This window comes from Vitis vinifera, chromosome 3, assembly GCF_030704535.1.
Source record: "Vitis vinifera cultivar Pinot Noir 40024 chromosome 3, ASM3070453v1".
NCBI lineage: Eukaryota > Viridiplantae > Streptophyta > Magnoliopsida > Vitales > Vitaceae > Vitis > Vitis vinifera.
Window position 1 is genome coordinate 8,446,429 of NC_081807.1, and position 13,581 is coordinate 8,460,009.

The 13,581-nt window shown below is 33.7% G+C and overlaps 2 protein-coding genes across 4 annotated transcripts; both read right to left on the minus strand.

Moving 5' to 3' along the window:
- Positions 1-2,939: 2,939 nt before the first annotated feature.
- On the minus strand, positions 2,940-6,852 carry LOC100266884 (uncharacterized). 3 transcript variants are annotated; one of them, XM_002275774.4, is made up of 4 exons: positions 6,463-6,852; positions 5,042-5,268; positions 3,738-3,845; positions 2,940-3,259 (listed from the first exon to the last, which is right to left on the minus strand). In XM_002275774.4, the coding sequence occupies exons 1-4, from the start codon at positions 6,653-6,655 to the stop codon at positions 3,137-3,139; spliced, it is 651 nt and encodes a 216-aa protein (XP_002275810.1). In that variant the 5' UTR covers positions 6,656-6,852; the 3' UTR covers positions 2,940-3,136. The 3 variants fall into 3 exon arrangements, with proteins under 3 accessions (XP_002275810.1, XP_010648016.1, XP_059591945.1); XM_010649714.3 differs by having other exon boundaries at positions 6,481-6,836; XM_059735962.1 differs by having other exon boundaries at positions 2,940-3,845; positions 6,463-6,843.
- Positions 6,853-7,924: 1,072 nt separating this feature from the next.
- On the minus strand, positions 7,925-12,481 carry LOC100244565 (pyruvate kinase isozyme A, chloroplastic). The gene is made up of 7 exons (XM_002275749.4): positions 11,681-12,481; positions 11,420-11,507; positions 11,132-11,322; positions 10,298-10,416; positions 8,982-9,225; positions 8,645-8,879; positions 7,925-8,533 (listed from the first exon to the last, which is right to left on the minus strand). Exons 1-7 carry the CDS (start codon positions 12,194-12,196, stop codon positions 8,205-8,207), a joined length of 1,722 nt encoding a protein of 573 aa, XP_002275785.1. The 5' UTR covers positions 12,197-12,481; the 3' UTR covers positions 7,925-8,204.
- Positions 12,482-13,581: the final 1,100 nt, after the last annotated feature.

A 13,581-nucleotide genomic window follows, 5' to 3' on the forward strand; every position in this document is an offset into this window, starting at 1 on the left:
CAACGGCCTGATTGCTCCCAGTTTTTTATCCAACGACTAAAATTGATTTTCAACAGTAAATTAATGTTTCAATGGCTATTTTTGCCCAAATTTCATCTATTTCATCCATTTTTGCTTTCATTCTTCATTTGCTCTCTCATTACTCCAATTTTTATTAAGTTTGCTCAATTATTTAATTATTTTAAGGTATATTTGTTTTAAATTATAATTAATTTTGTTTGTAATTGTAATTAATTCATGTATTTTCAATTAATTAGTATGTTTGCAATATGGATGATTTAATGCTATTTTTACATTCAATTGTAATTAATTTTTATATTTTTATTGAATTAACTTAGGTTAATTTGATTATTTAATTATAAATTGATATGTTTATTTTAGATGATTATTTGTGATTTATTTTCACATTTAGAATTAAATTAAACTAGTTAACTTAGCTAAATTATTTAATTAATTTAATTAACATGCTAAATTATTTAATTAATTTAATTAACATGAAATAATATATTTTGAATATGAAATATGTTTATTTAATGAATTTAATGTGTACAAATTATTGATATTTAATGAAATGAAATATTTTATGTGACTTTATAATGAGAACAATTACAAAATTAACATTTCTTATAGATCGACATGATGTAATTACATCTAATATCGCAAATTATATCATATATATATCAAATTTTTCAATAAAACAACTTTAAAATGTCAATTATACTTCTAATTATATTATTATGAGGTTTTTCTTACATTTTCACGAGTTTTTAACAATTTTAAGTCTACCGATATTTTTTTCCAGAATATCCGCCGATATATCCGATATATCCGTAAAATCGAAGTACCGATATATACGTGATTACCAATATTTTCTTCCATGGCTGTAATATGGCTGATTTCTAATACATGTCACAAATCACTTGATCAAAATTTTCTAATAGTAGATTAAGGCTATGTTTGGTTCCATAAAATTTGAGGGAAAATGTAAGGGAAAGAAAATACAAAGGAAAAATAGAAGGAAAGAAAAGTGAAGGAAAATAAAACATGGATTAAAAGTTGATACATTATTTTTTTTGTTACTTTAAACTCATTTTATTTATTTTAACTCATTAATATAAAGATTAAATAATTTAAAAATACATAAATTTTTAATTAGTTTTAATTATATTTGATTTTCTTTTATATTTTTCATAGGACAACCTAACATGAAAAAATCATTTTTTTTATTTCCTTAGTATTTTCCGGGAACCAAATATAACCTAAAGCTAAAGACCAGTTTGGGAATGACTCTAAGAAGTGATTCTAATCTTTCTAGCACTTAATTTTTTTTTTCAAGTGTTAGAAGGGGGTAAAAACGCTTCTTAGAATCACTGTGTAACAAGTTCAATCAAGTTCAATTTACTCTTACTTTAGCATGTTTCACAGTACTTTTTAAAAGTATTTCTAACCTTAAAAACACTTAAAACGTTTTAAAGGTAAAAAAAATAGGTGTTTAACAATATTTTGAAAAACACTTTAAAAAATTTTGAAAAACACACTTTTTCGGTTCGATTACGAAAACATTGCTTATTACTATTTTTTAATTTGAAAAAGTAGAAAATAGGAAATGTATCTAATAGATACTAAATTGTTTAATAGAAAACAATTTTTTTTTTTTTTTTTTTTACTTTTATTTTAAATTTGAACTTAAAAAAAAAATCTTTATATTTATATCACAAAAAACTTAATTTATTATTCCTTTATTTTTCTTTTTATTTTGATCCTCGTGATTAACTTCTTTTTCATTAATACAAATTTCTCATCTTCTTAAACCCGTCATTTGGTAAGGGCAAATGTTAAATGCGTGGTAGAGACATATGATCTTAGGCTCTATTCTTGCCATTAGAAATCCTTATTACTTGAAGCTAACTGTCGCAAGTGATGTCCGGCTCCCCGGGGTTGGAAGCCATGGATGGGTACATCTTTGATAAAAATTGAATTGAAATATATATATATATATATATTTTAAATTATATCATTTTGATATAATGAAATAAAATTTAATCAATTTAAAGTTTTGATTTACATATTAAGATAGATATAAATAACTAGATAAATTTTACTTTTTTTATTATTTTTTGGCAAATAATTTAAGAATTATTTACTTTATTTTTTTTTGTAAGTTTAATTTTAGAAAAAAATAAAGAATTTTACAAATTATAATTTAGATTTACTTAAAAAATGATTAGTATTATAGAAAAACCATTAATAATGAATTTTAAATTCTACTATGTTCAAATAAATATATTAAAAATTATGCACTTTATATTATTGCATTTTTTTTCATTTCTTTAAGATTTTAATTAATGTATTTTCAATTTTTTAAAATATTTTTTATGAATGGAAGAATTTAATAATATTGTATTATTATGAAATTATTGTATTTCTGTGGGTTTAATGAAAAAAAAAGAATAAAAAAGAAAGATGTTAAACCTGTGTAGTTGGTACAAATCTTAAATTTTGATACACCTCCTTTCAAATTATGTTTGGTCCCAAAAATTATTAAGAAAAAAAATTGTTGAAAAAAATGATTTTCTTTTTCTACGTGTTATCGTAAAAAAATATGAAAGCAAATTAAATAAAATTATATATTTTAAAGTTATTTAATTTTTATTTAAAAGAGCTAAAATAAACAAAATGAACTTAAAATAATATATAAACTTTAAAATATATTTTTTTATTTTTATTTTCTTCTTCTTTTCCTTTCAATCTTTTCTTTCCATAACATATTTTCTCAAATTTCCCACCAACCAAACATATCCTTACTAGAATTGCATCCATTACCTGCCATCCGTCCTGGATGTCCTATTTGAACAATCTGTCCTAGGTTTATCCCAGTCACTTTTAAGGATCCAATTTAAGGTCTCGTGAGAACAAAAATGCTTACAGAAAAGACGAGATTGGATTCTAATAGTCATTCTTTAATATTTAAATTAAAAGGATCATTAAGAAAAGTTGGATCATAAAACCCCAACTGGGGAGAAGGGTGTAAAATACACTAAATTAAAGCCAAACCAAAGTTTGGGATATTTATACAGGTAAAGAATAAGCAGTAGGCAAGAGAAACCTGTACCAGAAGTTTTCTGCAGATGGTGTTTTAATTTACACGGGGTGCTATCTGAGAAATCCTTTCATCTTCCAGAAGTTCATATGGATCGATATACTGGGGTGGCATTATAGGTGTTTTGCTTCCGTCATGGACAAAAGTCGGCCCAAAATACTGCCAAAGGAGACCAGAAGGAAAAGGATCGAGTTTCAGTTGTAGTCAATATCCATGAGATACCAAGCTCACACACAAATAGAAAAAACAGCAGTGAGATTTGCACATGGCTATGGGGAAAAGTGGATCAACATAGGGCCCAAGTTTTCCTTCAACAGCTATTTGTTTTTGACTGAAACTCTCTATGAACTTTCGAATAATAAAAGGTTAATGGGATATATGAACTATGAAATAGCTGCACAACAAAGTCTAATGTAACTATTTAGGGACAAGCAAAACTGAAGCCAAATGACATTGGTTAATGAAGTCAAGGAAAACTGAAACCAAATAGCATTGAGCAATCAGAAGGAAGCAGAATCACAGCAAGCACAGGTTCTTGTAGTGATGGTATGCATCCAGAAAAAGACATGAATTGTCCAACTACAATAACAAGGTTAAGAGATATGAAACACACAAGAGTCGAGAAAAGGGAGCTTACAAAGTACAGAGCACAGAAGAATGCAACAGTTATGAGGATCAAAGGTCCAAATCCCAAGAAGAATGTTCCTCCAATTGTTAGCAAAAGTTTAGCCCGTGGAATCAGGCCCTGAAATAAAATGAAACATAGAAAGATGTCAATCAGTTCACTACACCCAACCACAACACCCAACTACAGGAAAAAAACAAGGGGGGAAAAAGGAAGCAAGTTTGTCTCAATAGACGAGATAACCAAATCATACCAGTATCAGAAAAGATATTTCACAGAGAACAAATGCAATAAGCAAGTCATGCGTTACCATTTCATGAAAAAATTCCAAGAATTCAGTTTTTATACCATGAAATACATGGTTCTGCTTAAGGAGTATTAAAGTGCAGGAAGATCAATAAACCAAAAGAAATCTATTAATTACTTAGAAAATGTGTTCACTTGTGTTAAACTAGTTGCAAGTGAAAGCATGTCATAAAATAAATAAATGACCATCACCATAACCTGTCCATGGATTAAACACCTGCCACCCCTGTGTTGAACTAGTTCTTGCTCGTTACCTCCTGTCCTGTACAGTGGATTGCTTGCATGCCATCTTGACCATATAAGATTATGAACAAAACAATTCTAGTTTTAGAGTCCTTCTGTTTGTCCACAAAATTCAATTTAATTATTCCAGGAAATTTAAGAATAGAATTTTTCTTTGCATTATATGAGCTCCTCAATTTCCCATGTCTCCTCCATGTTGTCTTAGTCTACATTCATAGTCATTTAATGTGCTAGAATTTATTCTTGCATGACTTTCTAGGGATCAAAACTGTTAAGAGGACTGTGGTGGGGCAATAATGTATATCATGTTGATTCAAGTTACAACCCTCTAACAAAACCAATCTTTTTTGGCGATTAAAAAGCATATCACGAATTGGTTAAATAGTGTCCGACTGCAAATGGCATATGCATTTACAAGGACACACCTTATAGGCATTGAAGCACAAGTGAAGGTAGATGGTAAGGATGCTTCTACATTCTGATATGAGTAACCAATTATCAAGGAAGATGTATGAGCACTGGATACTGAATTAATAAAATGAAAAGTGAATATCACCAAATATGGAAGCTAATTTAGTTTTACAAAATGATTTAACGATGCAGTAATTCAACTAAACTGTAGCACAAATTCAGAGAGTAACATCAATTCAGAAGAAATCTGGATAAGATTGTTGTTCTATATCATGCAAGTTTATGACACAAACTTCTTTCAATAAATCCCTTGATATATTGACAATTTAATAAATAAGGAAAGAAAATGTCTAAACCTCAAGGCCTTCACTGTTCAACGCCATGGAGCGCTCCCTTTGATTAGATAGGTTTGCCTCGAAATCTGTGGAGTATGCATTTCTCTTTGAGAAACCTATATCTTCCTCCAATTTTATCTCCTCCTCTAGTCCATAGGCACCCCTCTTGCTGTCCTCAAGCAGTGAAGTGGGAGTCATGCCCCTTCTCTTTAATTCCTTCATAAACAATGACTCAGGAGGTTCTTCACCTGGAATACAACTATGATATCAGATACAGGGAAAACAGATACATCCTTGAATTAGTTAAAGAAAAAAAAACTAGAGACCTGCTTAAGGAATTCCAGATGAAGGCTTAAAGGCATAGCAAAAAGCCTAAAAACCAGTACTTCAAGAAAAGCTGAAATAACCAGGTTCTGAAGTATTACAAGACGCTAATATTTCTGAATTAACTCGGTACAGTTCCAAGACACACTAATGCTCCTGAACTAAATTAGTATAGTTCCACAAAACTACCTGAACCAGGACTAAACGATTTTTCACAACAAAGGCAATGAATCCTATCATCATCCCTTTTAATAAACTGGAGGATACAACTCATGGATGTGTGTGCATGCATTATATTCCAATATTTTTCTAAATTTAATAAGAAGAATGAAAAAGGAATACAAAAAATTTCAAAAACTCATAGACAAGCTTCAAAGAAAAATAGTTCTAATGATACATTTTTTTTGAGCAAACTAATGTAAATGAGGGTTTGATAACAGTTTTTTTCTGATAGACCCTCAAAATACAAAGGAGAGAGCATTCCATATGGTATAGATAGATTAAACTATTTAGACATAGGATTAAGAACTAAAAAAATAAGGATATCAATCTTATCTTGCTAAAAAACTAACATAGCTTCTTTTTTTTTTTTTTTTTCCAAAGTCCCAGAAATATAAAGCTAACTTAAACTTAGTAAAGATGTCAACTTTGCATCAGTCTCAGAATATACATATTATGACATCAAAACCAGTTTTTTTCTGAGCATACTTGTTGTATGTGAGAGGCAATAATCCTGATTGCCTCAAAATTCAAGACATCTATCCCAACATTACTAATATCTAATCCCTTAACAAGCATTAACACATTGGCAATCTACACATTTGAGATATGAACTGAATAATGGTTGCCAAACTGTCATTCTTTTGATTTGCATTTCTCCTTATTAATTTCAAATTTTCCATTTTTTTTTTTGATGATTTTGGCTACGGATTTTTTTCTAAAAAATTTCAGTTTGCAACTCTGCATATCTTGTCAAGCGAGCAACAACCACATAATGAACGTAAACAAAGCAAAAGAACGCAAATTACAAGTGTCAAAAGCCAATTTTCCTTTCTTTTCTAGTTGTCAGTTTTCTCGGCAACCAAACAGAGTATTAAAACAAATAAAAAAGGATTTACCATTGCTCTGGTTATCACCTTCCTGAACTCCGCAACAAACCCTAAGCCTTCTCCTGGTGAAAAACGCAGAATTCCGAATCCGTTTCCTGGAATCGAATTCCGAGAAAAGACAGGTGGATTTCCTGGAAATTTTGGATTGGGAAATAGGGAGAGGAGGGAAAGTGGAGGATTTGAGAATCTGAAGAGAAGCCATTGATGATGGCAATCAAGTGGAGAGGAATTTCATGGAACAAGGAAGGTGTGACGAGAAAGCCGAGCGTATTTTAGCGTAGCAAGGTTGTGGATTACTAATGTGCGCGTTGGAGTGAGCCTATTCGTGGTTAGTAGTTTCTTTTTGTGGCTGCAAGTTCAGAGAAAAGCGCACTCGGCTGACGTTGCTTTCGTTTTTTGGTTATGGTCTGGATTTTGCCACACCAAACCTTCGTTCACAATTTTTTTTTTTTTTTTTTTATAAATAAAATTAATTTCAAATATAAATAAAAATAATTTAAAAAATATATATTCAGTTTCTCAATCTTTTAAATGCCTGTGTCTGTTTGGATTGTATTGAATTTCTTTTTCTTTAACGGTCAATAAGAGATTTTATGATTATTTGGCTAATATTGGATGAATTAACTATGCTTTAAATGTATATAATATAGTTGCTTGGAAGAATTCACCATAATTAAATTAATGCACTGCAGATATCCCTAGGTAGAATTTAGGTAGAAAATGTCTCACTTTGATAAGATGGTTGAACAATAAATTTTGAAAATATAATTAAATTTTACTAAAATTAATTTAATAAATATTATTGACTTATTTTTTAATAACTTAAAGTGAGGAGTTGGAACTACTTAAATCTTTATCTATTTGCTAGGTATGGTTTGTTGATACACGAGAGATATCTTCATTTCATAGCATAAATTCAATGATTTAAATCAGAATAAATTCAATGATTTAAATCAGTAATATGATAGATATTGAATATATAACATTTTTAAAATTACTAATATTATGTTGGATTTTATAAAAGTACTCACTAAAAAGAAAAATATTTTTCACATGTTTGATTTATTATGAAAATGATTTATACTATTAATAACTTGTTTAATCTTTACACATAAAATAAAATAAAAAAAAAGTTAAATGAGTTTGAAAAAAACATCTCAAATTTCTTTCTTTCTTTCTTTCATGATAAAAAAAGATTTTTATTTTTATTATTTAAATGTTTAGATGCTAAGAAAAGAAAGGCGAGGAGTAAAATACTAGGAAAATGTAAAAAGATTACTTTCAAGAAGAAAATTCAATTTTATTTTAATTTTCTATTGACCTTTTTACTTCTATAAACAATAAAACAAGAGATAAGTTTTACCCATTTTTCTTTATTTTTCTTTTCTTCTCTTTTTCTAATCAATTTTCTCTCTCAAATTTTCCTAGAAACTATATGTAGATGGTTATAAAGTTTTGAACCTTTTGTTGATAATATGCAAGAAGCAGAGCAAATTGAAAATTTTATGAATGTGGGAAGCCCAAACCTCTGATTTCAGTGGAGAAACATAAGACACAAACCTCCTAGAATTGAACCCAAGAAACCATTAAGTTCAAGAAAAAATTTCAGTACGAGTAATAGGTCTTCCTACCATAGCTCTCAGCATATGTATTTCCACACTGCAATCCTCCTCCTGTGACTCATCTTCCTCTATGGCTTTGCCATTTGATATGTGGATAGTTGAAAAGCAGAGCAGAAGAGATGTATCATCCTAGACAATGGTCTTCACTTGGATTGACTGGAAAGCCTTTGGGGTTGCACAAGATGGAGTGATATCTGAGACCACCAAAACCGTGTCGCCCTCTTCCAATACCCCCTTCATTTTTATGAGATCAATGGTTTTTGTGATGTTAGCTTCCATGTCCTCTGATAATTCAACAAGAAGAGGGGTGACTCCCCATTGCAGATTCATACTCATTCGGGTGCTGTGGTTGTCAGTGAAGGCAAATATGGGAGAGTTTGGACGGTTGCGTGACAAGAGTGATGCCATTTGACCATGCTTTGTGTATACAAAGATGGCATCCACACCAAGGTTGTCGGCTGCAGAGGAAGTGCAGAGTTGAAGGATGTGAAAACAAAGCTATTTTTTGAGCCGATTTTGGAGCAGTAGCATTTAGATAATGAAGTTTTTGAGGTAAAGTGAATTAGTACCCATTTCCACAGCACAGTTGCAAATCTGCTCAGCTATCCGGTCAGGCAAAGATACTCCAAGCTGTCGCTGATGCAGTGCACTTTGGCGGTTCTCCTCACGACTCCATAGTTCCATTCTGCTGCTGGCCATCCGCAAGACACAGAGTGCCTTCTGTCCGTATGAACCAATAGCTGACTCACCAGACAGCATTAAGGCATCAGCATACTGTCGAACAGCTTCAGAAACATCTGCAACCTTATTACATGAAAGCAATATAAAGCCCTCAGATGGATGTCAACAAGTGGGAGAAGAGTTACTCGATTTATCTTTCTTTGCAGAAAGTGACTATAGTAGTACCTCTGCACGGGTTGGTGTTGGATATTCAACCATTGACTCAAGGAGTTGAGAAGCAACTATAACAGGCCTGTTTAGTTGTCTGCAAACATGGGTTATCTTCGCTTGGACTACTGGAATCTGTTCAAGTGGGATCTCAACTCCAAGATCACCACGTGCCACCATGATACCATCAGAAGCTTCTATGATCTCTTCCAAGTGCTGAAGTGACTCCAAGCTCTCAATTTTTGCCAGAACTCCTATAGATCTGTGAAGAAAAACAACATTTCTCCAGTTTCAGATTCAAAGTCAGATGATAACTTGGACAGTTTCACAGATCTTGATCTTCTTGACGTGCTAAATATTAACAGCTACAAGAAAGACGTAGTAACTATTTGAAATTGGAACACCCTTTCACATATATGATAGTCTCCCTTCTGCATAGCCTGACGTAGAGTTAACAGAAATGGTACAATGAGAATCCATGACAAGACAGATGTTTCTCTGCTAGTGTTGTTGTGTTTACAGACTGAGAAGCTTTTGGATTTAGCTGTTTGTTCAATTGAAAATAAGATCACGAAAAATCTGTCACGCTTTTAGATAAGACTGATGCCGTCATGGTCACCAAAGAGTTCCCACAGGAAAGACAAACAGAGCTGGTATGCGTATTGCTATTTCCTCAGAGGTGGTTTCCGAAAAATGAACAAGCACTAGCTTTCCATCAGACTCAACAAGCATAGAATTCTTATCAGAAGTGTATCTGTACTCTTCTGGTGTCAGAACAGAAGTGACAGAAGATTTCCAATATACTTTCCCAAGTCTAGTTTCATAAAACACTAATTGAAGCCTTCCTAGATGAGGGGAAACCTAACAAGCAAAGCAGGAACGAGGGGAATGATCAACAAATAGAAAAACTAGTCCCAATCTCCCGACTTTAGTAAGATTGCTTGTACAAAACTTTCAAATAAACCACTAAAATACTCCTATTTTATTCACTAATAAGTGCAGACTCTGCATTGACCCATTTCAAGACTAATCTAACAAAATATGCTGTTCCGATGGGAACTCCTAATTTACTCACTCATTATCCCTAGAGGGAGTGGGACATCTATATATATATAGAGAGAGAGACAGAGATGTCCAGCCCTAAGATCTGGCCGTGGTATAAATCATCACAAGTGCACTGTTGACCTCATTGATTGCATTGGAAGAGCTATAGATCGATCACCTCTAAAGGAGTACAAACTGATGAGATATCCAACTGAAACACTACTCATTGATTGAGTTATATTGTTGAGAAGAAGAAAACTGTAGTATACACAGAAAATGTGGTTTCTTACTTGGATGATTTGTTGGAGAGGTAGCTCTTGAGTTGCTTGATGGCATTGGCATCCTTCACAAATGACATTGCAATGAAATCAACACCTTCAGAAATTCCAAACTCGATATCAGCCCAGTCCTGTAGATCATGCAATCCCAATATAAATATGATCACAAGAAAGTATAGTTGGTGACACTCCATTATGTCACCATCTTTCGCATCTATCTACAAAATTATAGAAATTGTCTTATTATAAGACAAAGAGAAATACTTAACAATGAATCCTTTGTTTACTCAAGAGCACACAACGTTGATTAAAAGCTTGTCAGTTGCACTAACATACTACTTCTATTGTCTCTAGAAGCTTCCCACCGTCTACTTACACCTTTTTCTAAATCTATACAAAAAATTTCGAGAAAAAGCCTTTAAATAATCCCTTTGGAGAAGAATCAATTTCAATATGTTTATCATAAAGTTGGATTCTTATTATTTCTAAAAGAGTGCATTATGACAAATTTTCAAGAAAACCTAAAAGTTATAAAAATAAACTGAGAAAAGAAATGTACAACATCAGATTTTTCTGATACAAAACCAACAAAAACAAAAGAACAAAATATATATATGAAGCCAACATTGGCTTTCCCTTCTGAAACTTTGACTTCTCCAAAGAACTATGCAAGCATTAATCTTTGTACATACAAATCTTCTCAAGTATTTTCCCCTTAAGCTCAAAGGATTTAATCCAAGGCATGCACTTTATGAATCCATCACAAAAGATTTTAAAGACACTAGCGTATAGCAATACAAGCCACAAATCTAAAACAAAATGTAACAAACAACATTTGAAAACTACCTTGGTTGATATGGTGGGAAGCTCATAATTTTTCTCCACCAGCTTTCCATCTCTCCAAAAGCTCAACTTGGCACGAGGTAGGAGAAGACCAGGATCTGTGCACTTACAACGCAAATCATTCCCGATCTTTTCGATTACTTCAAAGCTTGCCATTCCACCGTCAATAACAACTTCATCACCCACTGTAATACCTGCAGGTCGTTTATAGAGTCAGATAAAATTTTTGCCTTTGCATTAACAAGAAAGCAATTCTTCTCTCAACCAGTCAATTAGCCCTAGTCCTCATACCTTCGGAAAATCCTTCATAGTTTGCTTGAACAGTGAATGGACGAGAACCCTCAAATTTTTGAGTGGTGAACAACCAGATCGACTCATTCTGTTGTCCCAAGAGGAATCATGTACCATCAAGATTGCAAAAATTTTAACAAGTAATCATCGCCAACAAACAAAAATGGATTCCATACCCAATTTTGCCATTAAATCACTAGCTACTTCAAAAATTTCCAGACTATAAAAACCAAACTAATAGGTGGATATTAGTCTTTTTACCTCGGCTTTGACAGAGAAAGGAGCCCCATGATCAACCACATGGATCTGACCGCCCTCAGTATCAATCATCACTGAAACACAATACCCCTTTTCCTCGTTCAACCTCTTGATCTTCCTAATCACATCCCGATGCCACTCCCAGGTGTTATGGCACATATTAAGCCTCGCAACATTCATCCCGCTCGACGCCAAGTTCTCCAAATCCTCCAACAAGCAACACGCAGGCCCGATTGTGCACACCAGCTTGGTCTTCCTCATCCCTAAAAACCCCTTCTCCCTCAACTCCCCCTCCGAAACCACATCAAACCCCAAATTCCCATCAACGCTATTAGGCAACTGAGAACTCTTCACCTCCTCCAAACCCACTTGCATCGTTGCCCGAACTCCAAGCTTTATGCCAGAACGAACACCACTAGTACGAAAACAAACACCTGAAACCAGATTTCCCAAACCAGTACCTGGGCTCTTCCCAATGACCCCTTGCATAAACACCCTTGAATTGGATGCGACCGCCATGGATTTTTGGATGTGGAACTTGAGATTAGACCTTTGGAGTTGAATCAGGAAATGGTGGTGATAAAACGGTGAAGAATGCTGGATGGGTGGATTTTTGTTAATTGTGATGGAATTCTCCGTAGATTTTTGGATTTTGTCAACGGCATCGGAGTTTTCGAGAAGGGTTAGGGTTTTGAGGGGAGTGAATAGTCCATGGAAGTGGCTTGGGGTTCAACCACTCTGGTGTGGCCAATAAATAATTTAAAATGTGAAAGTACACATGAAAAAGGGCGGGCATACAGCTGCCGAAATTTAACGGTCAACTAAATTTTCATGGCGTAGGGTTTGCTAACGTGACCCGGGAGTCAGAAGACCCACTGCCTCTTATCCCCATATTCCTGACTTGTGGGGACTGTACGGCGCTGTGGCGTGTTTGGTGTGATAAGTGCGAGACAATTTTTGGTTTGAAGGTAGAGCACGCTTGAGTCCTTGACATAATTTTTCAAAATGTTTTAGCCGAAAGGACAAAAAAAAAAAAACATAATAAATAAATAAAAGAAAAGAAAATAAACCCTACCTGTAGACCCCCAAATTGGGATATATCTAAAGCATTTTTTGCAATTAATTTTTGGTCAAGTGTCGCGCTCTTAGGCAGCCACGTGTCACTCTCGGATTGGCTGTTGAAGATTCAGATGAGCTTTTGAGGAACCAATAGAAGCTTGACAGAGGGCAAAGAAAAAGGGATGAAAGGAGCCGTTTCTTGGGCAGCCAAAGGAGGCGGGCAGCCAAAGAGGATGATGGGTGAGCTGTTTTTGAGCAGCCCAAAGAGCTTAAGGTGACGGTTTAAGGGAACAGAGGAGCTGGGGCTGCAGGGGTGACAGGGGAGATATTTCAGTGACCTGCTGAGGTGGAGAGGAGGAAGGGACGAAAAAAAAAAGAAAGGCTTGAGGAAGAATAGGGGAGCTCGCTTGAGTGGTCGGAGTTGCAAACAAGCCATGGAATGTTTGGCTTGCTAGTTTTGGTGAGTTTTTTTTGAAAGAAAAAGCTTGCTGGTAAAGAAGGAGAAGCTAAAGGAGGTTGCTTTGTGAATTCCCAGACAACCCTCGGGTTAGGTACGTCCTTGTTTCTCAATATACTGTCCCATTCTCTACTGATTCATGAGCATGGTTTTGGTTATTTGCCGTGGACGTCAAGGGCCACGGGATTGTTTTGATTGAACATGTTTATTCATATATGATGCTCTGCTTTGTCTCTCTCATACTCTTGATCTTTTCTTCTGTAAATGGTTGGATTCCCCTTGAGCTTGGTTTGGTTTTGATTTGTTGTATTGAGGGTCTCCCGATCATCCCCTCTTGTATTAGTTTTTAGCTATCATATGGAATGTGAGGCTATGGTTATTTTGTTAT

What these genes read in the sequence shown, in the direction of transcription:
- LOC100244565 (XM_002275749.4), bottom strand. Translation starts at nt 12,196, where the DNA reads ATGGCGGTCGCATCCAATTCAAGGGTGTTTATGCAAGGGGTCATTGGG. An exon ending in CTATGAAGGATTTTCCGAAG is followed by an intron (nt 11,323 to 11,419) that starts GTATGAGGACTA and finishes AACGACCTGCAG; the next exon opens with GTATTACAGTGGGTGATGAA. An exon ending in CAACTGTGCTGTGGAAATGG is followed by an intron (nt 8,534 to 8,644) that starts GTACTAATTCAC and finishes CTTCCTCTGCAG; the next exon opens with CCGACAACCTTGGTGTGGAT.
- LOC100266884 (XM_059735962.1), bottom strand. Translation starts at nt 6,655, where the DNA reads ATGGCTTCTCTTCAGATTCTCAAATCCTCCACTTTCCCTCCTCTCCCT. An exon ending in AGGTGATAACCAGAGCAATG is followed by an intron (nt 5,269 to 6,462) that starts GTAAATCCTTTT and finishes GTTGTATTCCAG; the next exon opens with GTGAAGAACCTCCTGAGTCA. An exon ending in TGAACAGTGAAGGCCTTGAG is followed by an intron (nt 3,846 to 5,041) that starts GTTTAGACATTT and finishes ATTTTATTTCAG; the next exon opens with GGCCTGATTCCACGGGCTAA.